This window comes from Dicentrarchus labrax, unplaced genomic scaffold (assembly GCF_905237075.1).
Source record: "Dicentrarchus labrax unplaced genomic scaffold, dlabrax2021, whole genome shotgun sequence".
Lineage (NCBI taxonomy): Eukaryota > Metazoa > Chordata > Actinopteri > Moronidae > Dicentrarchus > Dicentrarchus labrax.
In genome coordinates, this window is record NW_026136723.1 from 2,627,545 (window position 1) to 2,654,578 (window position 27,034).

The 27,034-nt window shown below is 41.0% G+C and overlaps 2 protein-coding genes across 2 annotated transcripts; one reads left to right on the forward strand and one right to left on the reverse strand.

Moving 5' to 3' along the window:
* Positions 1–1,341: 1,341 nt before the first annotated feature.
* Positions 1,342–18,749, reverse strand: atf6b (activating transcription factor 6 beta). Its single transcript, XM_051390740.1, has 17 exons — positions 18,652–18,749; positions 17,355–17,434; positions 16,496–16,577; positions 15,152–15,211; positions 14,990–15,069; positions 14,715–14,901; positions 12,368–12,532; positions 11,180–11,349; positions 10,100–10,279; positions 9,519–9,601; positions 9,192–9,395; positions 8,039–8,146; positions 7,453–7,552; positions 7,215–7,282; positions 6,895–6,994; positions 6,609–6,693; positions 1,342–6,304 (listed from the first exon to the last, which is right to left on the reverse strand). The coding sequence occupies exons 1-17, from the start codon at positions 18,722–18,724 to the stop codon at positions 5,997–5,999; spliced, it is 2,133 nt and encodes a 710-aa protein (XP_051246700.1). The 5' UTR covers positions 18,725–18,749; the 3' UTR covers positions 1,342–5,996.
* Positions 18,653–25,934, forward strand: LOC127358068 (uncharacterized). The gene is made up of 8 exons (XM_051390960.1): positions 18,653–18,700; positions 20,016–20,126; positions 20,447–20,722; positions 21,240–21,491; positions 21,785–21,823; positions 22,887–22,982; positions 23,843–23,913; positions 25,166–25,934. Exons 2-7 carry the CDS (start codon positions 20,066–20,068, stop codon positions 23,887–23,889), a joined length of 771 nt encoding a protein of 256 aa, XP_051246920.1. The 5' UTR covers positions 18,653–18,700; positions 20,016–20,065; the 3' UTR covers positions 23,890–23,913; positions 25,166–25,934.
* Positions 25,935–27,034: the final 1,100 nt, after the last annotated feature.

Sequence of the window (27,034 nt, forward strand, 5' to 3'; positions counted from 1 at the left end):
TGTGGTCTAATGTGAAACTATTATGTAAAGTTTGGGAACCTCTGAATCACCCAAGTGATGAAAACAAACTAATTTCGAGAGATATCTGCAGACTACATTTAGCATGCAGGAATAAAATACAACTTTATTTTGTAGAGTTTCCTCCTGATGTTTTTAAGCAGCACTTTACTTTGCAGCTGCAGGATCACATTACCTTCACAAACACATGTTAAATACCTGCACACTGCTACAGGAAGGGTCTTCCTCAGGTAAAGGACACCTGTACATACAGAGGAGCAGTGATACCCCCGACCCAGTGGCCTCCACCCTCCGGTCTCCTCAGGGACGGGTATTAACTGCAGCTCTCTGAGCTCCAGGCCGAAGTCTTTAAACATTTACAGCTCCACAGTTAGACTAAAGGTGAGCCTGAGAGCTGACGGCCTCAGGTGGTCTGCAGCGGTGTCATGTGGTCTCTGTCAAACGTCCATCAGGGGTATCTTTTCATTCGAGTTTAATCACCTGACAGTAGCCCAGAACGGACAAACCAAACCAAAGAAACGGCCTGTTGCATTTTTTTTGAGTTTCATGGTCACCAGAGTTTCTTCTATCTGTGCAATCTGCAACTTTACCACTAGAGGCCACTAAATCCTACACACTGGTCCTTTAAAGTTCAGACTGCAGGCGAAGGAGAAATAAATCAGATATTTTTGCTCATATGTGACTCAGAGAACATGTGAGCAGCATAAATCACTTAGAGTCTGTCTATATAATTCTGATGTGGGAGCCGAACCAGTTCCCAACCACATAATAAAAAAATATCCAGTTGGAGAACAATGAAAAAATCAAACAAACAAATGCCTCTTTTAAAGGGTATTAAGGGACAATAATAAGCCTTTAGTCAGCGAGTAAACCGACACTGACAATCTAACTTTCAATCAGAGACAGCGGCTCCATCCCAACAGAGCTCAGAGAGTTTCTGTCCGGCTGTATCAGTTCCTCTCTCTATCCACCCTGATAGAGAGCAGCTGTTGTTGGGGTGTCGGTCTGAGGGATCCTCTGATCGACCCAAAGGACTGTTGAGACTGAGATACAATGACAACCAACTGAATACTGCTCCCCTCTCTAAGTGTTGGGTTCTGGGCTACTGTACAAACATGGTGGTCCAAAATGACACCCTCCATTCACAGAGCTGAACACTTACTTTACTTCTTGTTTTAACTGACTGCAGATTGATTTTGTCTCTAATTCCTGGACAATGATTAATAGAAAGAAAACTATTCCTTTCTATTCTTCCTTAACAGGTATTGCTCGGCCTGCTAACAATGTTGGTGAGTGTGTAACAAACAACAGGAGCACTGAGCGTTACTTTATTATATCTTTATCAAAGTCAACGCTTCATTTCATACAAACATAAACGGCAGCAGTTCAAATATCATCAGAGGGAATTAGAAAGATTTATTTACATATTTATGATTTTTTTTCCATTTTAAAAAAAAAAACAAAAAGGACAAAAAGGCGTATTGTATCGTATTTACATGGTTACCTTTAGTCACCACAGGGCACATGCGTTCACACACTCAGCTGTGTGTTTATACGGCGGAAAGTTAAAGGAGCCAGAAACAAGCTGAAGATCTGATATCTCCACTCAGAGGTCAGTGGTTCTTAACTGGATCTCAAACTAAAATTCTGGCTCACAATCACATTTTACTTGTGCTGAGTTTGTGTTTCATATCGCGTCTTTAACACAAATTCACACAATAACAATTTAAATCAAACAGTATCTGATTCAACTTTGAGTTCTTGTTTATTATTCATTTCAGCTGTAAAGCATCTATTAGTTCATTAACTGATTGAAAATTAATCTGCATCTATTCTGATAGGTTCACTGGTGGTTTCTGCTCAAAAGTGAATATCTGCTGGTTTTCTGCTTCGTCTTCACAAAATCAACACGTTAAAGCTGCAGCAGGGAACTTTTATAATAAATAAAATAACCCTTTTTACTGAAAATTTCACAGCATCCTGACAGCAGAACGTGTGACAGATAATTTGTGAAACTATCAGGTTCCTCTGGCTCCTCCTAGTGGCTCCTAATGGCATCTGCAAGAATCCATCACCTGAACAAAAACAACCAATCAGAGCCGAGAGGACAAAAAGTTTGTTTTTTTTAAATAATAGTTGTTTATTGCAGCTTTAATAAATGTAATTTAAATTTAAGTTTAATAATTGTATTTATATATTTTCTTACATTTATGACTAGGGATGCACTAATAGCATTACCGTGCTAACAATGACTTTGAAAACATGTTTTATTTATATAATTTGTAACAAATTAAATTGCTAATGTTGTTAAAGTTGCTTAAAATATCTCTGAACTAACGTTAAGGTTAAGTGGTATAAGTGTATCAGCAAAGTGTCGGTACATAGTTAGTTACAACCTAAATTCATCTGCTAACCGAGAAAATAACCGACAAATTAATTGATAATAAAAGTAACGATCTGTTGCAGCTCACTTGATACCCAACTACAGACAATGTTACATTTCCTGCATCGTTTAAAACAGGGAGTAAAAAGGTTTTTCAGTTAAGAACCACAAACCAGACGGGAAACGTTGATCTTTACGAACTTTAACCAGAAAACAAACAGTGGTGTTTTATAAGAACGTGACTCTGTGAACACAACAGTTCACTTCATTTTTTTTTTTTACCATCTTTGCATTTTTCTTTACACAAAAAGTAACAAATTCAAACAGTATAAAAAATAATAAAAAAAGGAAATTGTATTCATATTTTTACATTTTTCTTCAGACACAAATGATGAGCAGCAGGCTGGAGACGACAGACGACAAAGCACTTCACACACTAAAACACAAAAGGAAACAAACAGAGAGCGACTGGAGCAAGAAGACATCATCATCATCATCATCATCATCATCTCCTCTGGTTTTACAGGAGCAGGGTCGGGGTTCTGCAGGCGGTTACATTTTTGGATCTGCTTTCAAGTTGGTAAAAAAGTTAAAGGTACTGCACGGAGCTTTTAAACAAACAAGAACGTTTGTGAAAAGATTGGATATTTCTATCGGACTCTATCGATCGGCTTCCCCTTGGAATCAATGAAACGTGGCGGTAGACACACTACCGCTTTTGTCCACGGGGGCGCCAGAATCAACATAACATGGAAGTTCCTTGTAGGGGCTTTAAAGTGATAGTCGGACTGACACCACTCTCATGTCTGTACAGTAGATGTGATGCCTGTTAGCTTAGCTTAGCATAAAGACTGGAAACGGGGGAAACTGCTAGCCTGGCTCTGTCCACAGGAAACAAAATCCACAGACAAACGGCTAAAATCTTATTCTCATTAACTAATTAACAGGTTATCTCTCGTTAGATTCATCTGTGCAAAAAGTGTAAAAACAACAATTCACCGTTTTACTGAGGTTCATGTGTCAGAGTATTTCTTAACTTTCAGGAAAATGGTGAACTTTTGGCGGGCAAACCAAGAAGTGCATTTAAAAAACCTCCAACTATTCTCTTACTGAATCTCGTTTTTCTCACACTTTGTATTAACAAATACAAAATATTCAGGTAGTTCTTTTACGATACGGCAAATAATTAAGTGGTAAACCTCAAATTTTAATTCTTTGATTGTCAATCTTTGCTTTTTGTTGCTTTAAACCTGTGAACTCTGAAGAGGGAACTGAACTGTAGTATTTTACTTCCATAAAGTAGAGGAATTAAAGAGGTGACACCCCAAAACCACTGGATCCTACATTTCCCATAATGTAACTCAACAGCTTCTTCTGATAAATGGACGCATCTTTCAAACTCTAAGGCTGGAAACTGACACGAGTGGCAAAGACAGAAAGACAAGATAAGGAAGACGGAAATAATCTGAAACATTGTTTTGGTCAGAAGAAAAAGCAGAAAGTTCGACAATTTTTTTACAATAGAAAATATTACATCGTCTGCAAAGGCTCGATTATTATCTTGTTTTGGCAGTAAAGATCTTTTCTGGGAAGGTTTCAGTAATTTTTTTACAACCAAACTGATCATATAGTGTCGTTACAGGAGGAACTGTAGTTTATTCTGTACAATAAAAAAAATCTGCGTATTAATTTCATAAATATATCAGGACAGAACATCCTGAGTTATGAGCGAGTGAAGCTGGTTGGTCCACTGAACGGAACACAAGAATAAAAAATATAAAAATTCAACATCAGTCTGTTTTTCCCCAATGCCTCATTATTCCAGGACTTTATTCTTTTTTTATTGTTTGACTTTTTGTTGTCAAAAGACAAAAGAAATAAAAAAAATATAAAAAGTGACAAACAAAATATCTACAGTAAACACTGATATTTACAGATATTAAATAATCCTCCATTCAAAACAACAACAGGAATTCTCTTCAAAAGAAAATAAACATGAATAAATCTGACGGATGCAACAGGAAGTCAGATCTGAAGTGGTCCTGGGAAGAGTCCATGAGCAAGGCACTAAGACTTTTTATTTTAACCTCCGTATTCTAACATATTACATTATGATAAACATATAATCATTTATTATTATTATTATTTTATTATTATTATTATTATTATTATATATAATCTCTCCTGGGCTCAGCTGAGTTGATCTTGATAACAGATTTGTGGAATGATGCCGAACATTTTTCACTTCCAGCTCCGTCTGTCTGTCTGTCTGTTCGCTTATATCTGTTTATATTTTGGTAAACTGGCGACTTTAAAGTACGCCAAACGATCTATTAGCACTTCCTGTTTGCAGTGTACCCATGAATGTTCAAATCACTGGATTACTCTGATACTGAAGAAAAGTGTCCAATGATCCAATGTTTCCAGTGGTTTCTGAGCAGATTAATGGACGGTTATCTGTGATGGACGTCAGAGAGAGTGATATTGTTGGAAAGTGTGAGTGACACTGGGTCTGAATATGTGTCTGTGTGTTGATATTTGACTGAGTTGCTTCTTTTTCTGATGATAAACAAACTAATTAATCAATTGTCTAATTGTTTGTATTCTGAGATTTGTTTTACACTGTAAGCTGTTGCAGCTCCTCTGAGATGTGTGAATAAAAACCACATGAACAAAAACCTGTAACTCAAAATGTTCAGCTGCCAGGAACTGAAATAAACTGATATATTATAATAAGCTTCGGCTGTATGTTAATTAATTAAAATAAAAGACGTATTTGAGGTCATTTAGTCTCCATTTAAAGTTTGTAAAATGTCCTGCTCACTACACAATTCTTTGATAACAAACTTTAAGGGATCCATATTGTAAATGTTTATTTTATATGATCCTTTAATAAATAATAAAGACTGATATTTAGTTTTCTGTCTCGTCCTCCAGAAGCAGAGGATCTCTCCTTCCAGCCAACTTTTAGATCCGACTTCAGGCAGCAGCCGTCAGTCCTGATACCGTACTCTCTACATGTAGTCTAATTCCCACAACAACACAAATATACAAATGCAAACACCACAGAAACCACGACTGAGAGTGGGAGAGTCAGGAGGAGGAGCAGGACCTGCTGGAGCTGCACAGCTACGAGCTCCATGATTCATAAACTGGGTTATTGCTGATTTCACTCTGACGGGCAAAAAGGGCAGAAAAATATGGATCCTGATCTCTGGAGAGGTTTTAAACCGTAACTGTGCAGCCCGGTGGCGCCACCTGTGGGCCGAGCCGGGTGGTGGACCGCCCGACAGCTTCCTGTCTCTGCACTTCATTCAAACATTGTCACTGTTAAATATTAAAACGCAGCACTGGTTCTAAGTGCAGTGTGCTGCCGTGTCTGCATCCCACTTTCATTTCTACCAATATATTCTTATATATTAGGACATTATCTTCTACCGGAACGAGGACGTTGTGTTTGGCGACAGGAACTTTTTGTTGTTTTTCAGGAAGAAGAGACGTGTATGTGTTACCTGTCGTTGGGATGATGAAGTCATTTTTAAAGATATCCGTTTTTATCCTTCTCTTCTGTCCAAATCACCATGGCAACGCCTCATCAGACCCCTTCTGATTGGCTGATTAAAAATTCCGCTGTCCGTCGGCGGGCGGGTAAAGGTTGCTGCTGAGGCGATGGCGAGGATGGTGAGGAGGAAGAGGAGGGGTGATGATGGTGGCGCCCTCGCAGCGAGGTGTGGTTGCCGTGTTGATGGTGGGAGTTATGGTGGGAGGAGGGGGGAGGCGGAGGGGGGTCGCGGAGAGACGGCGGGACGGCGGAGGACTTGATGGGGACGATGCGGGTGTCCATGACCTCGCAGTCCACCTGCATCATCATCTCGTAACCCTGAGAGGAGTTATACAGACTCTCTGAGGGAGGGGGGAGAGAGAGTGAGGGGGGATGTAGGTAGAAAAGGGGGGAGAGAAAGGAGGTGGAAAAAGTGTTTGGAGGGAGAGGCAATTAATAAATATAAGTATACAAGAACAAATATATCATGTCTTTGTAAAAAAATAAAAAATATATATATACTTTGCTAAAGGAAATATAAAATGATATGGGTGAAACCAAAAATTAGTTAGTAGTTGCAGTCTGAGCTCATATGTGAATATTAAACATCTCTGCAGCTCTTATTTTGAAAGGACAGGCTGTGATGTGTTTAATAATCAGACTCACCGTTCACAGACATGGCCGGCATCACCAGAGACATTTTAGGCCTGCTGGTTTTATTGTGACTGATGGCCGGTAACAGCAGGTGATCCTGTAGAGACACACAGGAGACACGTTAAAGTACAGGGTGCTTGAATAAGTCTCCAACCAACCACCAACCAACCAACAACCTTTACTGAGATCAATCTACAGCAAACACACGGAGGAAGGTGAGCACAAGAGAGAACACAGACAGCTCAGTTAACTGTCTTTCTGGTTTGTCAGGACTGAGCTGTGGAGCAACTCCTCGTACCCGTCTGAAAGAGACGACGTAGAACGTGTCCTCTCTGCGGTCGATGGCGTCCAGGAAGTCGCTGTAGGTGACCTCGGGACCAGGAAGCACCTGCAGCTGACTGCACACAGAAACAACAAGTTCAACCCCATTATTAACCTTCACTGCACAGAACCACAGAAACACGACTTGTGTTGTTTCTCAGTTTCTGTTCGATTTCAGTTTCACAGCAGTTTGCATTTCTGACAACTCATGTAATGACTGAACGAGCTCTTTAAGGGGGAATTACAGAATATCTTTCATATATTTTCAGATGTGTGTTGTTGCTGAGTGTAACCAACCTTTCTATGGAGCGGTGAGTCTGGATCGGCAGGTATCTGGAGAAGTTTGTCTTCCTCAGCTGAGCTTTCTGCAAGAGAAAAGACAGAAACAGGATTAATATGAAACCTTGATGATCTCTGATAATGTGATTAGTTTAAGTTCTGAAGGGAAGAGAACATAAAGTAGAACTAGAACATAAATAAAGTGTATTTAACCCATCTTATATAGACTATATGTATGCTTTTTTGTTGACTGGACCTGAGCGATTTTGGCCTTCTTGGCGACTTTTGGTTTCCCTCCGGACTTCTTCCTGTCGATCTGGTGCCGGTGGACCCAACCTCTGAGCTCATCTGCCAGCCTGAAAAACACCAACAGCTCAGCTTAGACAGAGATCAACATTAAACTGAGACTACAGAAGTTGTATATGTATTCCTGACTGCTAATGGATGGATGGATGGAGGACAGGAAGAGCCAGCAGAGGTTGATTCAGTAAATAAATCATTTTCTAGTAGAATTTTAATCTTAGCTTCTCATTTGTTAACTTATTTAATTTATTAATATCATATTAAGTTGCTCATTCCTAACTGCCAGCTCCTTACATCATCATCCTGTACATTTACATCTAACTTGTATGGATGGACAGAAGGAAGGAAATAAGGAAGGGTGGAAGTTTAATATTTTATTGCTGATGTGTAAATGAACCAATAAATGTTTATTGTCATTAGAGGAGAATAAAAAGTTTGGTTAAGTTCATTCTGAGTCTGAAGAGGTGAATGAGGGTGAGGAGGAGATGAAGGAGGAGAAGAAGTAGGGAGGGAATGAAAAAGAGGTTTTAGGGACTGACCTGAGAGATTCGGAGCGGTTGAACTGTCTGCAGTCTGAGGAGGAGAAGTAACGATCGATGTCCTGCAGCACCAAGTCCTTCATGTCACTGAACACATCGCTCAGGTTCCTACACACACACACACACACACACACACACACACACACACACACACACACACACACACGCACACGCACACGCACACACACACACACACACACACACACACACACACAGTGAAAAGAGAAACCATCAGTAAGTAAATCACTGTGTGTGTGCAGCAGGTGACAGTTTGAGAGCCAGTTACGTTGGCCGCTGTAAACATGTTTGTCTGCATTGCCGATGGTGTGATCACCTGTGGAGGGAAAGTGATTATCTGTGAGTGCAGTGGAACGTGTTAGAGAGAGGCTGGAGTTGCTTTCATCAATCATTCACCGAGCTCTGGACGGTGTTTACTGGTTCCCTCAGCTCCTGTTTAAAGCTCCTCAGTAGAGAATCAACACTTTCCAGCATCGGCTCTTAATTAACGGCATTATCTCCTCTGTGATCATTTACAGCATCAGTCTGCAGCTCTGAGGATTAAATCTGCTCTTTTAGGGTTCAGTATTGACTTTCTGCACGTGCAAACACTCATTAATTAATAACACTGCAATTATACGCTTCTTTTCTTTCCATTGGCACACTTATTCATGGATCTGTCCTATTATTAGTATTAGCACACTGATATTACATTATTTTACATTCTTATTCTTTATATATTATCATTATTATACACTGTAGTATAATGAACATATTTCCGCACACTTATTATTCATATTTCTCCATTTTCATTATATATTGTTATGTATTGTAATACAATGCACATATATTAACGTTCTTCTTATTACTATTTCTTAGAATTCTCTTTGTTTAGCACATTAGCAACTGTAACACAATAAAGTATTTCTGATTCTGATTGTGTAATTTAGGAAAACTTAAGTATCAGATCAGACTCTGGTGATTATTTAATGCTAATTCAATTTGTTTTATTGTTTATCTGTATAGGGACACGTACTGTATGTAGCATAAACTAATGCCACACACCGTCCCCAGATGGGTTCAACAGAGGAGACAACTAATGGAACAGGATGGATTCACTTCAGACATTAAAAGATTTCTGGTTTACTCGTCTCACCTGAACTGGTCTGACTCTGGAGCCTCGTCCCCTGCTTCCTCCTCCGTCTCCGTCCTGTCCTCCACTGTGCTCGCAGGCTGAGCCGCCGCCGCCGCCGCCTCCTGCTGCTGCTGCTGATACCGCTGTTTCTCAAACTCCAGCAGACGCCGTCCCGTGTACGACACCACGCCTTCCTGTAGGCCCGACAGCTTCCTGTCTGTGATGCTGCAGTGAAGAAGAACAGCGAGGTTCAGTCAGAGAGCCCGAAATTGTTGTGTTCTGATTCTGTAATCATGAAAAAGCAAGAGTGCGTTTTAAGATGTCTAATGAACAGCTGTATCAGGATACCTGACGGGTCCGAAGCTGAAGGTCATGAACAGCAGGACGGCCATGACACACACGGCTCGCTTGTTGCTCGCTGAGTCGCTGCCCTGAAAGACATCAACAGGAAACTTAAACACAGATTCTGAATGTGTATGTGTAAACCAGCAGTTTGAAGTTAGTTTGATTTTAAAAATACATTATATATATTCCTTGTGTCTGCACTGGTTATTAAACAACCTGCTCGCAGACTGGCCTGCAGTGTCTGACTCTCCCACAGATTACCATCATCTGGTTTTACAGGTTGCTCTCTCCCTGCAGTTATTTCCTCCTGTTCAACCTGTTGTTGTTAATTGAATTTAAAAGCAGCAGCTGTCCCTCTGCAGGGAAATCAGTGCAATTATTGCTTTAATCACAGCTTCAGAAGAGATATTTACTCCTTTCTTCCTCATTTATTGATTCCTCTTGGGAGGGCTCAACTTTAAAGTTTAAAGAGTTTGATGGAAACTGTGAATCAAGTCAGCAGCACTCATATGTAAGTGTACAATAGTTTTAATTGCACAGCAGCAGATGAAAAACGGACGATGAAGAGGATGAAGAGCCCGCACCTCTTTCCCAGCCAGTCTCTCCCTCAGTGTCTGGTTCTCTCTGCGGAGACGTTCGTTCTCCTGCTGGGCCTCCCTGAGCTGAGCCTCCAGGTTCTGCAGGTACTCCTTCTTCTTCTTCCTCGACTGGCAGGCCGACTCCCGGTTCTTTATCATCCTCTGCTGCCGCTTCAGCACCTTCATCTGCGCGAGGAAGAGGAGGAGGAGGAGGAGGAGGAGGATTGGAGGAAGATGAAGGAAAGAAAGGGCAGGAAGAAGGAAAAAAGAGGAGATGTGTTGGAGAATCAATGAGGAGGAGGAGGAGGTTGGGTGGAGGGAGGATGAAGTTCAGCTGTTGTTTGAAGTAATGCAACAGCCTGAGGGTTCTCATAGCACAGCCATTATATAAGAGGCTGCAGGTGGATCCTCCCTGTGAACTGAACATACTGCTGTGTTAACTTCTTTTCCTATATTTATTATTCCTGATTGATAAAGATGATCTAGAGTTTTAAATGCTAACAACAATCAATTATTTTTTAACTTGAGAAGATTTCTAACCTCAAACATTTCTGGGAAATCTGGGGGGTCTTTCTGTCGTAACTGGAGCTGCAACAGCAACAGAAACCACCTAAACAACCTGGAGGAAAGCCTCGTCCCTGCTGTAGGTGGGTATTCCTGCCTTTAAGACCCAACAGCAGACAGTTACTGTGGCCAAAAGTGGGAAGCTTTCTTTACTTGGCCCGGTCCTTATTAACAAGTCAAAGTCAAAGTCAGCTTTAATGTCAATTACTTCATATGCAACAGACATAGAAAGGAATGGAGAGGACGTTTCTCACTCTCCCACGGTGAAACAGATAAAGTGCACAGGCACAACAGATAAGACATTTCCTAATACTAAAACAATGAGAGGATTTAACAGAGGTGAAGATAATAATAATATTTGATCACTTAATCCTTTTCATTCAACACTAGATCCCTTTGGTAAACATTCCTCGTGTTCCTATTGTCCAAACTAAGACAATGAACTCAGGCGTGGCACTCCACCAGGGGCGGATATCTGTTTGAGGTTTGATCCGTGTGAGTAAATACGTCCAGCCTACTCACGTCAATGTCGTTGGAGTTGTTGCCGGGTAACGTCGTCGACGCCGGGACAATGGGTTTGCTGGTGGGCGGAGCCGTGGGGCTGGAGCAGTGCTGGGGGATGCTGGGAGAGACGGGCTCCATTTTGACGATGGCCGGAGCCGAACCGAGGCAGACCGACGGAGACAAGACGACTGGAGGAGGAAAGACAGGAAGAGACGGACCATCACTGCTCTGGTACTGCTGGAGGTAAAGGTTCAATTCCCAATGAACTGATAGTTAGAGCTGCTGAATTAACAAGATTATAGATTACTTTGCTAATTTAGGGCTGGGATTTATGAAGTTCTGTTGGTGCCAGAGAGAGACCTTGTTGGTATCTGAATTTAAAAGATTTTATCTTCTGTACAGTCACCATTTAACGCCTAAATTCAGCATTTCAACATGCATGTTCCAACTATTGGCTGCTACTGTTTATCTGTCAGCAGCATCTTCAATATTTGAACCAAATTTCACTTCAGTTCATTCAATACATGTCCGGATATTTAACTGAACCAAAGTGGTGGATGGAACCAGCTGTTGAGATCCATTTCTACCAAATTTGCAACCTGCGATTAACAACATTATAATATAACTATTTACTTCTCGCATTCATTTTGTAATTTTCACTAAGAAAAACAAGCTTCACACTGGACCAGGGCTCAAAATGAACAGCAACCACGCACCAAATACGGGTAAAGTCAGGGTTTGGCTGCCAGGTGTCTGGATTTGGAATCACAGCGTAGGGCCACTGACTCACTTTACCTATCATAACCACTGTTTGTTGCTTTCTATGCAGTGTCTATGTACCAACACATTCCCGGTGTTAAGCCACCAAAAGGAAACACGAAGGTGGCGTCTGACCGATGCAGGAGCCGAGACTTCCTGACTACAATATGAAGCTCAAAAGGTTAAAAAAGGCTCAAAATCTGAGCTGATTAATAATGCTAGATGCAGTTTTGCATGAGAAACCACTGAAGGACAAATCTATCTGCCATCTGCGTGTGAGGACCGTTTGTGAAAGAGAGGTTAAAACCTGTAAATCTCATTTGTCCTCAACACAAACCTCCTCACAGCCACAGATTATATAACACATCGAGTACAGTACGAGCTCCTTCACATCCAAACACACAAAGAAACAGAACACATGATGTGTGTGTATTTCTGCCCTCTTACCAGGTCTGGTCTGGTCCATGGGGGGCAGGCCCTGCAGTATGAGGGTCTTGGCCGGTGCGGGGGTCTGGGGGACGGGGAGGGTGGTGACACACACTGGTCTGGGCTGGATGGGGGGTTTGGTGCTCAGGATGGTGCTGGCCTTTATTGTGGCCGAACTCGGCAGAACTTCAGGAAGAACAAACAGAAGTCAGTTAGACGCCGTCAGCTCAGCCTTCGTAGGACGCTGAGATCTTAGACAACAGACGGAGCCGCTGTAGAAACACTGCAGCCGTCCACAGTGACTCAGGCTGTGACCTCAGAGTGGAAACCCTCGCAGAACTGATGCAATGATCGAGTTATGTAAATAGCTGTTTGCAGACGGCGAGCGCTGCGTCACATGCACACACTCTTGAATCATTTGCATACACACAAAGAAAGACGACCACGGTGTTTACTGGAGCTGCTGTTCTCTCAACCACTCACACACTTTCTGCTCTCCTTCCAGGTTCTGAGCTGCAGAGCAGAGCTGGAACACAACTACGTACTTTAACTCAAGTACTTATACTGAAGTAGTATTTCCATTGTCTGCTACTTACTGGACATTTTACTCCTCTACGTTTGTTTCACAATGTCTAAAATACAATACATTGTTAAACATTAAGCCAGTGCTTTACAACCTTTGTGACCCCTCACATTCATGCAGTGTTTAGTTGTGGCTCCTCAACATGTTTCAGATGTTTATAAGTTGTTCACAGTTTCATTACTTCTCTCAATGTTTAACTGTTTGAGACCCAAAGAGGTGAAAAGATCCAAAGATAAAAGTCTGAAAATCTTTACTTCCAATACTTAAAAAGTCTGTAGTGGAGTATTTTATACATTATTGTATTAGTATTAGTGAAGGAGTATTTTTCCCACAGCAGCAGCAGAGTTAACCATCATTCTCTCACCAGATGAGACAGTAACCCTCCCCAGGTTGTGGGTCTGTCCTGGGGTGAGGACTGTACTGAATACCTCTGAAACTGAAACAACCAGTAAATCCAGAGTTTTCCCTTCAGGCTCAAACAACTTAACAACCTGACTGTCAAACTCACGCTACACTTAACCTCCACGTGTGAACCCTGAGATATCGTCAGCAGACGTTGTCATGCTGCCTTTGTTGCTATACATTTTATTATATAAGACATATCTTTCTATATATTTCACATGCTTCATCTCAGTCCATCAGATATGAAGCTACTGAGCTGGTTTTATATGTGTCAGTAAATGTTTGTCATTAGGATTGTGGGTCTTTGATTTGTCGATGCAGGAAGTGTTTACCATGAAGACTGAGAAATCTAAATAAAATCTTCATTCTTCTTCGGCATCTAGAGGTGAAGTTGCAGTTTAAGACTAACTGAAACCACTGGACTCAACCGAGTGTGGAGGAGAAACTACGGTGGCCTCGCAATGTATGAAAGACCGTATGTAGAGCGAGTGTTTGTCTGTTGGGTGGTTCAACATTGCAGACTCCATAGAACCCGTCTGTAGATCAAAACTAATTCTAAAAGGTAACAAAAACACATTATTCTCTTTTTCAGGTGACTACACACTAATGGAAATATAGCTATGAATATTATATTCCATTTCTGACAACAGATCCTTTAACTGCTTGTACTGAATGTCTGATTAAGATTGTTTTTGTATTGTCTGCATTGTTCATGTCCTACTTTACAAGATGCTGCTTCACTCCTCTGCTTCACTCCTCTGCCTCACTCCTCTGCCTCACTCCTCTGCCTCACTCCTCTGCCTCACTCCTCTGCTTCACTCATCTGCTTCACTCCTCTGCTTCACGCTGTTCTAATTTTAGATGTTGTTTCTTATTGTTAATTTAACTCAGGGACAACAGCTGAAACATGAGCGCAGTCACTGTGATGCTAATCAAGGAGCAGTGTCTCTGTAAAGAAATAAATAAGTGAAAATAAGTGGAGGTGTGGCAGTCTCAACTAAAAACCAACAACAGCCTGAGGCTCCATTTCAATAACAAAGTGATCCCTCTCTTCTTTTGTCTCTCACACACAGACGCAATACTAAAGTCCTCTGATCCATCAGTCCATCCGTCAAAAAACACTGAGTTCAAGAACAACCTCATTCTGCTGCCAGTCCAGCCAATCCATCAGGGTTGTAGTACTGCGGGTCAGTAAGGAGGGAATATGAACAGCAGCAAATGCCACCAAAGCAAAAATAAAAAAAAATATTAAAGCCTCTTTCCTCCAATACAACACATCTGACCACCGTCACCACACCGGCAGCTGCTTCTACTTTCAGCCTTTCACAACAGTAAGAGTAGAGAAACACAGCAGCAACCTCAGACCCTCTGCTGGTGACCGACCTGCAGCCTGCGTCTGTATTCCACTGATGACTGCTGGGATCTGCGTCGTTAGCGGCGTCTGTAGCTGTGTCTGTTGTGGAGGTACGGCTGTTGTTGCCACGGTGATCTCCATCGACCCCAGCGGAGGAGACAGCACGTCTCCGTACATGTAGGGAGGAGTCGGAGGGTTTTCACCTTTAACTGTGATCTGCACGGGAGAGAAGACGGAGAGTTCTATCCTTCACATGATGCACAAGAGAGGAAATAAACCTTCATGCACTCAGGTAAACACACACCTGTGGGTCCGGTGAGGACGCCGAGCAGTCGGACCCGAGCGAGGATGCGGGAGAGGGAGGCTCCGCTTTCACCTGGAACACTGGACACACAAACAATCAGAGTACGAAGGAAGATCTGTTTCTGTTCAACAGAGGATTCTTAAAAGAAACTGGACAACTTACACATTTCCACTGGTAATGGTTGAGTGATGGTCATTTCATTTTTTATCACAGGAGTTTCCCCTTCAGAGAAAAGAGACGCACAAACATCAAGAGACTGAGGTCATGTGACGTCAAAGTGGCAGCAGAGGAGTTTCAGGTTCTAATAATGAATCATTTACAACCTCAGAACCCAGACTGGTAACAGTAATACTAATAACACCATATTAATGAACAGGTAATGATGTGCAGCTCCAGACAGCGATACTCAACCCTCCTGCTACTCGCTAGCATCACAACAACAGCATGTGTTGGCAAACTAGGAAGTAACCGTGTGCCGTGTGGCTCGGTCCGATCCACTTCCCGGTTACAGAGCCAGGGCTGTGTATAATAGCTGGATTCATTTTCAGTGTATACTCAGAGCTGAGAGCGAACAAAGCTACCAAAAGGCTTCACTTTATCTCTGCTGTGAGACTTCAGTAAGACAGTGGACATTCATTTTAAGTAGCGTGTGGAAATAATATATACAATAATAATAATAATAATAATAATAATAATAATGAGAGTTGCTGGCAATCTTCACACAAGTGAATTAAAGTAAAAGCTTCTTCCGTAATAAAGGACTGAGACAGTGTAAGGACAAATGAACCTTTTTACTAATACTATTACTGTCTGATATTAAAGATAAAGCAACGTAATATCAGGAGGGAAGTTTATTTCTGTTCCTGCTGCTAAAGGATCCGTCTGGTGACATCCTGTGTTTATCTTCTGATCATCAAAGCTCATGTTCACCCCAAAACCAAACAATGAACGTATCCACTAACAACTATTATTATTAGTGGATCAAAGCCTGAGAGAGCGCCACCGCTCCAAAAAACGATCAAACACATCAATGAGTCCCACTGCCATTACACACACACACACACACACACACACACACACACACACACACACACACACACAGTAGTTTATTCTATTCATGAAGCTATTTGTGTTTTCAAAGATTAACTTTATCAGTAGGAACCACAGACTTCGAGCTGAGAGCCACAGACAGGAAGTCAGAGACTGTTAGAGACGGAGTAACACGCTGTTTGTTGACGATAAAAATACAAACTAGCTTTCTTCCTCAAACACGATCTCTCCAGGATCAAATCTGTATTTAGAAAATGTACTACTGGACAACTTCTTGACTCCAGCGAGTAAAACCGCACAAAGACACAGCGACTGTGGGGACGGTGGGGACTGTGGGGACTGTAGGGACTGTAGGGACAGGATTGAGGATGAAGCGTCTCATGTTTCAGAGACAGTCTGAGACGAAGGTGGTGTAAGGTTCCCAGCGAGCGCCCCCGCGGGCTGGCCGGTCTGTACCTGTGAGAAGGTTGTCGTCAAGGTGGCGCCATGGCGACGTGGGGTTGTCCGGATCGAGGGTGAGCACGAGGTCATTGTCAAACTGCGAGAGGGAAAGGGGGAGAGAGGAGAGGGAGGAAAAACAAGGGGGAGGAAAATTAGGTCAAACAACGGTTGGATTAGTTAGTATGTTAACCTGTGAGTGTGTGTGTGTGTGTGTGTGTGTGTGTGTGTGTGTGTGTGTGTGTGTGTGTGTGTGTGTGTGTGTGTGTGTGTGTGTGTACACGCTTGTTACACACAATTAGCCTGATTATTGTTTGACCCGTCGTCTGTGCTCTGAGGGTTTACAGACTGAGGGAAGCTGCTGCTGCCAACACAATGTGAATGTGTTTAGCTACAGGGTTAAAGGGACACTGTAAATAATAATAATAATAATAATAATAATAATAACAATAATCACTTCTGCGCCGGCTAAATGTTGAGTTGATTGTTTTCAGCTCGCGTTTTAAAGCTTTAAACCATTGTTTTTGGTTGCTATGAGCGGTGCAGAGGAAGAGCAGGGAGGTTGTCGATCTGGCAGTGAAGGAATTTAGCCAGTTTCAGGAGTATTTTGACCTCATGGTGGCGCTACATGAAAACTCAGAGGATCACCAAAACCATCAGGATTCGTCCTGTAGAGGCCGCGAACGTCTGCACCAAATCTCCCAGCAGTCCGTCCAATATTTGTAAAGATATTTCACTGTAGACCACAGCAGCGCACTGAGGGACTAACAGACAGCCCTCACTGTTAGGCAGAGACATTAACACATCAGGCTGAGCATCAGTTACACTCTCAGTGCGGGACAGAAACCAGAGCGACGCTTTCTTTGTGTCTCCTTACCGGCGGTTCGTATTTCAACCCCCCGCTGAAGTCTCCGTCCTCGCCCTCCTCCATGCTCTCACACTGGTACAGGCAGGCATCTGCGGAGAGACGGACAGCGTTTAAACACATGAGCTGTGAACGAGTGAATACTGAAGACATGTTATCCTCCGCTGTACCACCACGCACTGGAAGGGACACATTAAAGTATTTATAGTGTTGTAGAAAGCTTCATTCCAACGTGACCTCGTGTGCCATCATTTCTCCCATCATGCGTGACGATGCTGAGGTGAACTCTTGATTTGGAAACTGAAACAAACACTGCGGTGATTTACTGAGCCCACCAGAGTCAAACAGAGCAGCGAGTGGGTTTTATCAGCGAATGATCGGTTTCATTTCCTGCAGACTGACGTGAAGATAAGAGACAAACACTGATGGGTTGCTGTATGTAGTCCGTCACACAGTTATATCATTATTATAATAATAATAATAATAATAATAATAATGAGGATTGTCTATGATTCACTGCTTCTAGTGATCAAACATCCTGATCGGAGCACCCTCAGAGTCAGCGTCCAGACCTACACGTAATAAATGATAATCAATATAAACCGATAACTAATCGACTGTATTTTAACTGTCCCAATAATGTAATCAATATCAACTTCCCATTATCGTCCCACCGTTCATCTGTCAACAACGGAAACTGTACAGATATTATTACGTAAACCCGTCTCCTTTACAAGCCTGGTGTGGTTCTCAATATAGGCCTGGTCTGGAATATTATCTGTCTGTCTGTCTGTCTATCTGTCTGTCTATCTGTCTGTCTGTCTGTCTGTCTGTAAAACGACGGCAGTGAAACAGTACGACCTGTAATGAGTCGTCAGCACAGCGAGACCTCTGCCCCTAATAAAGGCGCCTGAGCTAATATTTCCTATAAAATCCTCTTCTTCCATTAACATACTCCATAATGTCTGTATGTATAACAACAACAACAACAACAACAACAACAACAGTACAGAATATGGAATAAATAAACACACGTTTTTATATTTTACTTTAAAGAAACATCCGTCAGTTACATTAATAACCCCAGTCCTCTGCAGCGTGCACAGAGGAGGAGGAGGAGGAGGAAGAGGAGGAGGAAGAGGAGGAGGAGTGCTCTTTTATTAATGTGTGATCACACTTCCACCCCCACTGTGTTAAAGATAAACTGACATATCCGGGTCTGCGCGCGCACACACACACACACACACACACACACACACACACACACACACACACACACCGTTACCCCCCCCCTTTAATGTGAACTCACCCCAGTCTTCGCTCGTCAGGAGGTTATCAGCGAAGAACCGACAGTCCAGGTCAGAGAGCAGGTCCGTACTCATAGCCACAGAGGGGGGGCCGGGGGCCGGGGGGCCGGGGGGGGGCTGCAGGCAGATAGCGTGATAACAGCGAGCTTAAACAAACAGACCCAATACGACCGCTCCGTCCACCATGAAGGTCCCGCAGTGCCACCGGGCGTTAATGTAATCTATAATGTAGAGTAACGGGAGAACTCCTCCGTCACAAAGTCGCTGGTTCGATTCCTCCTGCTCGCTCTGTGGCCTCTTCCCTTTCGCTCCGCATATGACAGACAAGGAAACGCACTTTCCGGAAAACTACCGCCCACTTTTGCGACGGAGCGGCCAATCACAGCGCGGCATGTGTGATTGACGGCGCGAACAACCAATGGGATGATTCGGAGAGAGCGATTGGGTCGCTGGTCAACCAATCGCGGAGGGCGATGCGGAGAGAGGGTTTAAAGGTGATTCGGTCCAATCGGAAGAGCGTATTTTGATTGACAGGAAGAAGCAACCAATAGGAACGAGGACATGACATGCGCACTAGCCAATCACAGTTTATCACAGCAAAAAGCAGTTCTAGTGAAACTGACGCTGGTTGAAGCATTACGACAACAACACAAACACACACTAACAAACCCACCGACTATTAAAGTTATGATACCCCCCCCTCCCGCTGCAGGGAAGGTTCATTTGAATGTTAATCTTTGGGGTGGAGTTGTTACATAAGTCCAGTGAGGCTGTGTGAGGACAGACTGGGACACCAGCAGCTTGTTGTGGAGGATGGAGCAGGTGTCGGTGAGACCTGCAGGGAGGCTTCAGTCCTCAGAGCAGAGGAGGTGTGACATGTATCATCCAGGCCATGGTGCATCATTACACAGCTGTTTGCAGTCAAAGGCAGGATGGAGGGATGGAAGTATCCTGCATTGTGTTTGTTGTTTACTCATTCTGTAGAAGTCAACAGATTCTGAGGTCACAATGACCTTTGAGTCCATAATGTCACATGTTAGTCACAATCTCTGTTCCAGAGTTACAGTGTTCAACTCATCGTCCGATCAATTAAAGTATGAAATGATGAAATATCATTTATTCTTAAAGATATGGTCGAAAACACGTTTTCTATTCAAAATGTCCGACTTCCTGTTGAGTTTGAGGTTTGGGTCTAAGAGGCTTTTTTGTCTCATTCATACACATGCATAACAAAAAGTACAAGTACCTAAAACTTTCCACTGCTCATACTTTCTATCAAAAGAGAAGAGTGTTCATCGACCACAGAAAGACTTGAGATGGGAGGAGTGTATTTATGACATTATAACCACACAGTTCCTGTTCTCAGACAGAAGTAGAGGTCGGACGTCGTTCTGTGAGCGGATCATTTGTCTGAAGATGACGGTGAACATCTACATCTGCCTGTTTGCTTTTGTTCTGGGCTGTAACGTCACTTCAGGTGAGAGCATTTTAAAATGAATAAATTACTGTAAACCTGTAAAAGGTTCTGATTGGTAACATTTCCTTCTGCTGAACTGGGATCCAACTGGTTTATATTGTTAATCTCAGCAGGGATGAACTGAATTTAATTAATAATAATAATTCATTCAGCATATATAGTCTGCTCTATAGTGTGAGGTCTTGAAGGTTGTGTCAGTGGTGTATGGGGTTGTTGACTTATGTACAAACAATATAACAAAATAATAATAAAAAATAATATAACTATATTTGACAGTTCAGTGTGAACTTTATTTATTAATGTGTCTGTTTCTTTTACAGCAATAATCCATAAAATAGTCGAGGAGAAGAACCCTGTCTCTCTGCGTTGTCCTCACTCTGTGGAGGGTAAAGTGACGTGGAGCAGAGAGAGAGATGGAACTAAAGTTGACATACTTACAATTGATGGTGACAGAGAGATAAGACACAATGATCCAGGCAAACGATACAGTTCATTTACAGATAAATCACTTTACATTGGTAGAGTTACTGTCTCAGACACTGGAAGATACTTCTGTAATAATGAACCAGCTGTGGAGCTGACGGTGATCCCATCAGGTAACATCAGACTTTAATAAAGTTGTCCTGTTTTCTCTTCATGTCTCTGAGCTAAATGTTTCATTTTTATTAAACTTTGTATTGTATGATATATATAATATAAAAATACTTATTTCTCAAAATTATATTTTAGTGTCTCACATTACTTCTTGGTACTGTAATAGAGCCTTTTGGTGGACTTTAAGTTTCACTTAATATGAAGTAAAATACACAAGGTATCTATAAAACTGTCTGATCACATCTCAGCACAGTCTTCTTCTTCTTTTGGAGAATTGTAAACATTATACTGAATGTTTCTTCTTGTGCACAGTTCTCACACAAAAGATATCTCCCTCTGATCTAACACCTAATTCAGGAAGTTATTTGATGACGTATATTTCCAACTAAAATACAGCTGTGTGGTGACAGATGTTAGTTCCTCGGTTTCACATGGTCTCTGACTTTATCCTGAATCTGTGTGATAAGTTTATGATGGTACATTATAAAATATGAGTCCTGTGTTGTTTGCTGTGTACAGGAACAACCAGACTTGATGCTGCAGAGAGGACCACCATCACTCTGAAATGTCCTCCTGATGTTGGAGGATCAGATGTTCCAACATGGAGCAGAGACGCTGTTGAAATACAACAACAGAGACGGTTTCATGTTTCAACTGTGAACAACACGTTGATAATAACAGACCTGCAGCCTGCTGACTCTGGACTTTATTACTGTGATGGAAAACCTGTTGCGTATCTGACTGTGAACAAAGATGAGACATCTGAGAGAGGTGAGACACAAGAAGACATTTTAACTGGCAAAATAAGAGAAAAGCTGAGGTACAACATGACCTAGAGTACAGACATGAGAGCAGATTTAATACTGACTGCAAATAAATGTAAAGAGACTGGATCAATAGAATACAAAGTACGTAATGTACACATCCTGCTCAGGTGGTTTCTGCTGTGAGAACGCTGCAGCTCGATGAAACGCCACAAAAAGTGTCTGTATTATGAGATGCATTTTTCACTTGTTATATATATTTTATATATTTATATATATTTTCTCTACTCCACAATGAAGGGAACAAGACACCAACAACAACTGCATCAACAAATACAGGTGCGACTACAACACACAAACAAGATGAAAACAGATATAAATGTTAAACTGGTCCAAATACAAACCAAAAAACAGAAAACACATTGGATGCAAAAATCAGATTAAAGCAGTTCCATCAAAATATGCTATAAAAAGAGATATAGTGTAAGTGCATAAACATGCTAAAGAAAGGCTAATATGTCTGAAAACCTAAAATGCAACCAAGAGTAATGGACGGAAACAACATGCTCCCGGCTACCGACGAGTAAAAGGTCTAACACAGGTGCCAGACATCCAAACTGAAGGAGGTGTTTGGTCTCTGTAGTCTTTGTGTGTCTCTTTCTGGTTGTTCTGTGTCTCTGTAGTCATTTAATTGACTTTCCAACAAGAATTACTGTAACAGTTACTTCAAACAGAGGTTCTGGTCATTGGGGATCCTTCCTGATAGGTCTGTACAGTAATCCAGCCACACTTTGAGTACAAGTTTAATGCTGTCTTCAAATTATATTTAAGGTGGTATTTCAACATGGGAAGTTGAGCACAAACTATGTGCTGCATTCATTAATGCTTAAAGTGGAATGGAAAATGCAATTTTAACCCTTTAAGATCACATCCTCAGTTGTATTGTACCTCTAACAATGTATGGCAAAATATTTTCAAACACTCAATCAATAATTCTATTTTTATATTGAAATCCAATAATATTTTTTCTTGTAAAACAAAATGTGACATGTTCTTATGTAAGCATGAACTTACTTTATCTATACTTTCAACCAATAACATCATTCACATTCAACCATCGATGTTGAAGTCTTCTTGTTGTTGATTGTTGTGGAAATCAACATTTGAACTTGCAGTTCCTTCATCCTCATGTGACCAATAATGATGTTTTCAGCTTCCTTTGTTCATTTTGCCTTCATCATGTTTGTTGTTCATGTGTCTCTCAGCTATGTTAAGGAGATGCTTCAGGTTTATAGAAAGTGTGTCAGCTCTTTTGTACCAAGACAAATAGATAAATGCCTGAACATTGACTGTAACTGTTGATAGATGATGGTCTGATTATGAATGTTTTCTTGTCTTCCAGATACTGATTACCTGTGGCAGATGTCTGTTCGTACGGTGTTGGGAATACTTTTTTTAATCATCATGATCAGCATCACTGTCATTATCTGGAGAAAAGGTGAGTATAGTTTGACCTGCAGGAGGTTTTGTTCATCAGAAAATGTTCAGCACCTTTGTATCATAATAGTGATGTGAATGTTGTAGCTGTTTGAAACTAAAAAAAGACTCAAATTTACCTATAATAACTGAAACAACTTGATATCAACAATAGGATTTGGCAAGTACTCGCCGGAAACAAGTTGCTGGTACAGATTATGTACTTTTTACGAGTATCATGAGAGTAAACTGTATTTATATCGGTACTCATACAAATAGCAACTTTTATAGGAAAAAACATTTTTATGTAAATAGTTTCTATTCTTTCTATTATGATCAACAACATTGTTCTGAAGCTCAATTCTGATACTGTTGAGAGACAACTACAGATCATTTATACCTTGGTTTTGTACCAAGATGAATTTTCAAAATCCCTTTTGAATCAAACTTATGTTAAGGTAGTTATGACCATTTAAATTCATCATGTTGCTGTACCGCCACCTATAGGTAAAATGTTATCAAATCAACCAGCTCAGATCAAGGCTGATATGTGCACATTTAATCTAAATTCGTTTGTAAAACCTCACTGCATTCAAACACTGTTTTAAAAACAATTATAAAACATATATCATAATTGTTGTTTCAAGCACATCTAAGTATTTTTTTTAATCGGATAAAATGGCAGAAAATCTGTATGCGAGTATGTGTGTCTATACTGACAGCTTTGTCTGTAACTGTGAAAAGTTTTGTGCTACTGAACATACCAATTTACGAATTATAACTCCAATGTATTGTTTTTTGAGATATTCTGCTAACAAAGAAAGTTGGAACGACAGAAATTAAACAAGTACCGTCTCCGTCTTTATTTTCTCTCTTTGACAGCTCGACAGATAGAGAAGCGACACACAGAAACCGAAACTGATCTCTGATCCTCCATCAAAGAGAAACAAGAGGTAAAAACTGAACTTTCATCAGTGTTCATCCTCATACAGTCCAACAGTTAACAGTCATCCTGCTTTAAACACTGAGACTAGTACAGAAACTACTGTCACTACTGCTACATCCTCTACCACTGATATACTGCTGACACCACTATCAGTGTCTATCACTAAAGTGTGACTTTTTATGTATTCATTCCAACTTTTAACTGTTATAACCTGTTAGTTTCAGAGTTTACAGTCTGTAAGCTCAACAGAGTCCACACATGCTTATGTGACAGTCACAGCTCACTGTATCTCACACATTATGCTATGGGGGCTGCCTACCAACATTTGTGAGTTTGAATTTATTTTAACTCCACTTTCTGAAAAAGTTGTTCCAACACATACAGTATACAGAAACGCAGCACAATATCTATAACACTATACTGTCACCTGTGGGGTTCCACAAGGGTCAATCCCTGAACCCATCTTGTTCAGGTTTCTCCCCCTTTGGTTATATTATTCATCAGGTTAAGATTGTTGCCTACCATTGTTATGCAGATGACCCTCCGCTTTATGTATTATTACGTATTGCGTAATTCTGACAACGTTAGTAATCTGGATACTCTACACTGCTGCCTTACTGCTAGCTAAGATTGGATATCACTGGATGTTACAACTAAACACAGACAAAAAAGAAACCTTTGTCACTGGACCAGACCAAGTCTCAAAAACTATTAGTCCTCACCTCAAGGATTTAACAGGGAATATAAAACCATCTGCTAGTCATCTTGGTGTTGTGCTTGATAAAACCTGAATATTTTTCTGAGATTATAACACAATACTCAGCATCAATATTACTCAGATCTAGGCTCAAAACAAAGCGGTATCGTGCTTTTAATGTTTAAGGTCCAACATTATGGAGCTGCTGCCAGGTCATCACTTTTTTGTTGATGAGTATCTGCTTTTGTTTTAACTAGTATTTTTAAAGGCTGTTTTGCTGTATGCCTGTATGGATGCTACTATGCATTGCTTTTATTGTTGACTATCCGTCTCTTTCTTTACTGAGAGATAGACCAGAGTAAAAATCTAAAAATACATTGGAAAGAATTAAATGATGTCTAGTACTTTAAAATAACTGACCACACAGGAAACAGTCCAAACCCTCAGTCTCACAGTTTAGTGTTGGTGCTTATTTTAAACCCGAGTCTATGAGAGTTTTTACATTTGGTGTTCAGAACTGTTGGTGATATTTTCTGATCTCGCCTCTTGTGTTTCCTCACAGGTGTCTGGTGGACGTCCTGCACACTTTAACAGTCTCTCTTGTTTTTGGCCTTTTGTTACCTTGGTGGCTAATTTCTCACATTGCTTTTCACTCGAGCTTTCAGTACATTATTATATTTGTTGGAACTTGCGTACATATGTCCAATACCCATAAAATGCTGCATATGTAACTGTAGTGTTAAAGAACAGGAAAAAAAGCTTAAAAGGCAATTACACATAAAGTGTCATTAAAAGTGGCGTTCCCATGGTATCATGTTGGATAAAATCAGTTGAACTGTTGAAGAGAATCTTTTCAGGACAGATCAGTCCCACATGGTGTAGGTAAAAACAGCCTCGGTCTGTTTTCAGTGCATGCTTGGAAATATGCAACAAAACACTTAACATTCAACCCTTCTTCATTCTATGCAGGTATACTGTCAGACATACAAATTGAATATGTTATGAAAATGCTGAGATAACGGACTTTTCTAAATCAGGATCTGAATTAATTTAGACTGCTTTATAATCTGGAGACAGAGCCAGTACAGCCAAAACTACCTGACAATCAGTGTAGTAAAGAAAGTGTAATGCACAGTGGAACCAGTCATTCTAGTGCTAAAACACCCCTCTTCCCCATTTCACAGACTGAAAAAATGTACGTAATGTATTAAAGGGTGCTCTAATGTTTGCTGCTAACATTAGCATCTCTAGCTAACTAGCTCAAATCTTTTTCTTTTGTAAATGTGAAACATGTTGAAAATATGCACAATAAAGCATAAATTTAATCTCTCTGTTGCTTGTCCAAGTATGTTTTTTTAGCCTCAAGCTTAATTCTCAGTCCTGTTAAATTATGTAGCCAAAAGATTTCATATCCAAGACCCTTTTAAATGGTTTCTGTTTTAAAACAAGTTGGTTTTAAAACTAATTTCTACAGCTTTAACAAAGTATGTGGGCGCCCAGTTAGCTCACCTGGTAGAGCTGGTGACCATGTACCGAGTCCTTGCTGCAGAGGCCCAAGGTGCGAATCAGACCTGCGGCCCTTTGTTGCGTGTTATCCCCTTTCCTGTCCATCTTCAGCTGTCACTATCAATTAAAAGGCAATAAAAGACCAAAAAAATAATAAAAGACAAACCAAAAATGAACCTTCAGCTGCCAAAATCAACAGGATTCTTTCTGAAAATGAGAAGCCTGTTTTTGTCCGCTTTTGTCTGAAATCAAGGACACATGGCGTCCATCCAAATGTAGCACACATTTCAACCGAATTTCCAGAACATTGGCTAGATAAAATGTAAATTTATGTGCATATCCCTCCACTACTACTTCTAGGCCAGTGTTAGTTAGTGCTGGTGTCGCACTAATGCTCCAGTCAGGTGACATTATACCATTGTAGAGGACAAAGGCTCAATGAGATAACGTCATTAAAAAAGCTCCAATCAAACCTCAACTTGTGGGAAACATGATGGAAATATGACATTTGTGTTAGTTCCATGTGTCGATATAAGGAAGGGGACAGTCTCTGCACACAGATCTGATATTATCTAGCTCTTCGCTGGAAGTGACGAGTGATTCTTAACCAACGTTTCTTGTGAATCATCATTTATTTAAGTCTTTGCATATTGGAGGGGGTGTGGGTTGGTGGGGGACTTTCCACATGTGTTTTTACTCATGCATTCTGGGATTGGTTAAAGGTTTTGGATATTTACTTTAGATCCAACACACTGGGTAAACCTACTGATAATATGACAAATAGAGGTTTGATTTCTTTACCCAGGACTCAGCTTTTAATAGCAAACGTTAACAGCTTTCTGGTTGAACCCGTAGCCGAGTGAACTGTGTGGCATTTGATGTATTCTGCTCATGTTTATGTATCATGAACATTATTACCAATGAC

What these genes read in the sequence shown, in the direction of transcription:
- atf6b (XM_051390740.1), bottom strand. Translation starts at nt 18,724, where the DNA reads ATGAGTACGGACCTGCTCTCTGACCTGGACTGTCGGTTCTTCGCTGAT. An exon ending in TTCAGCTTCGGACCCGTCAG is followed by an intron (nt 9,396 to 9,518) that starts GTATCCTGATAC and finishes TCTTCACTGCAG; the next exon opens with CATCACAGACAGGAAGCTGT. An exon ending in CCAGAGTCAGACCAGTTCAG is followed by an intron (nt 8,147 to 9,191) that starts GTGAGACGAGTA and finishes GTGTGTGTGTAG; the next exon opens with GAACCTGAGCGATGTGTTCA.
- LOC127358068 (XM_051390960.1), top strand. Translation starts at nt 20,066, where the DNA reads ATGACGGTGAACATCTACATCTGCCTGTTTGCTTTTGTTCTGGGCTGT. An exon ending in GCTGACGGTGATCCCATCAG is followed by an intron (nt 20,723 to 21,239) that starts GTAACATCAGAC and finishes TGCTGTGTACAG; the next exon opens with GAACAACCAGACTTGATGCT. An exon ending in TGTCATTATCTGGAGAAAAG is followed by an intron (nt 22,983 to 23,842) that starts GTGAGTATAGTT and finishes TCTCTTTGACAG; the next exon opens with CTCGACAGATAGAGAAGCGA.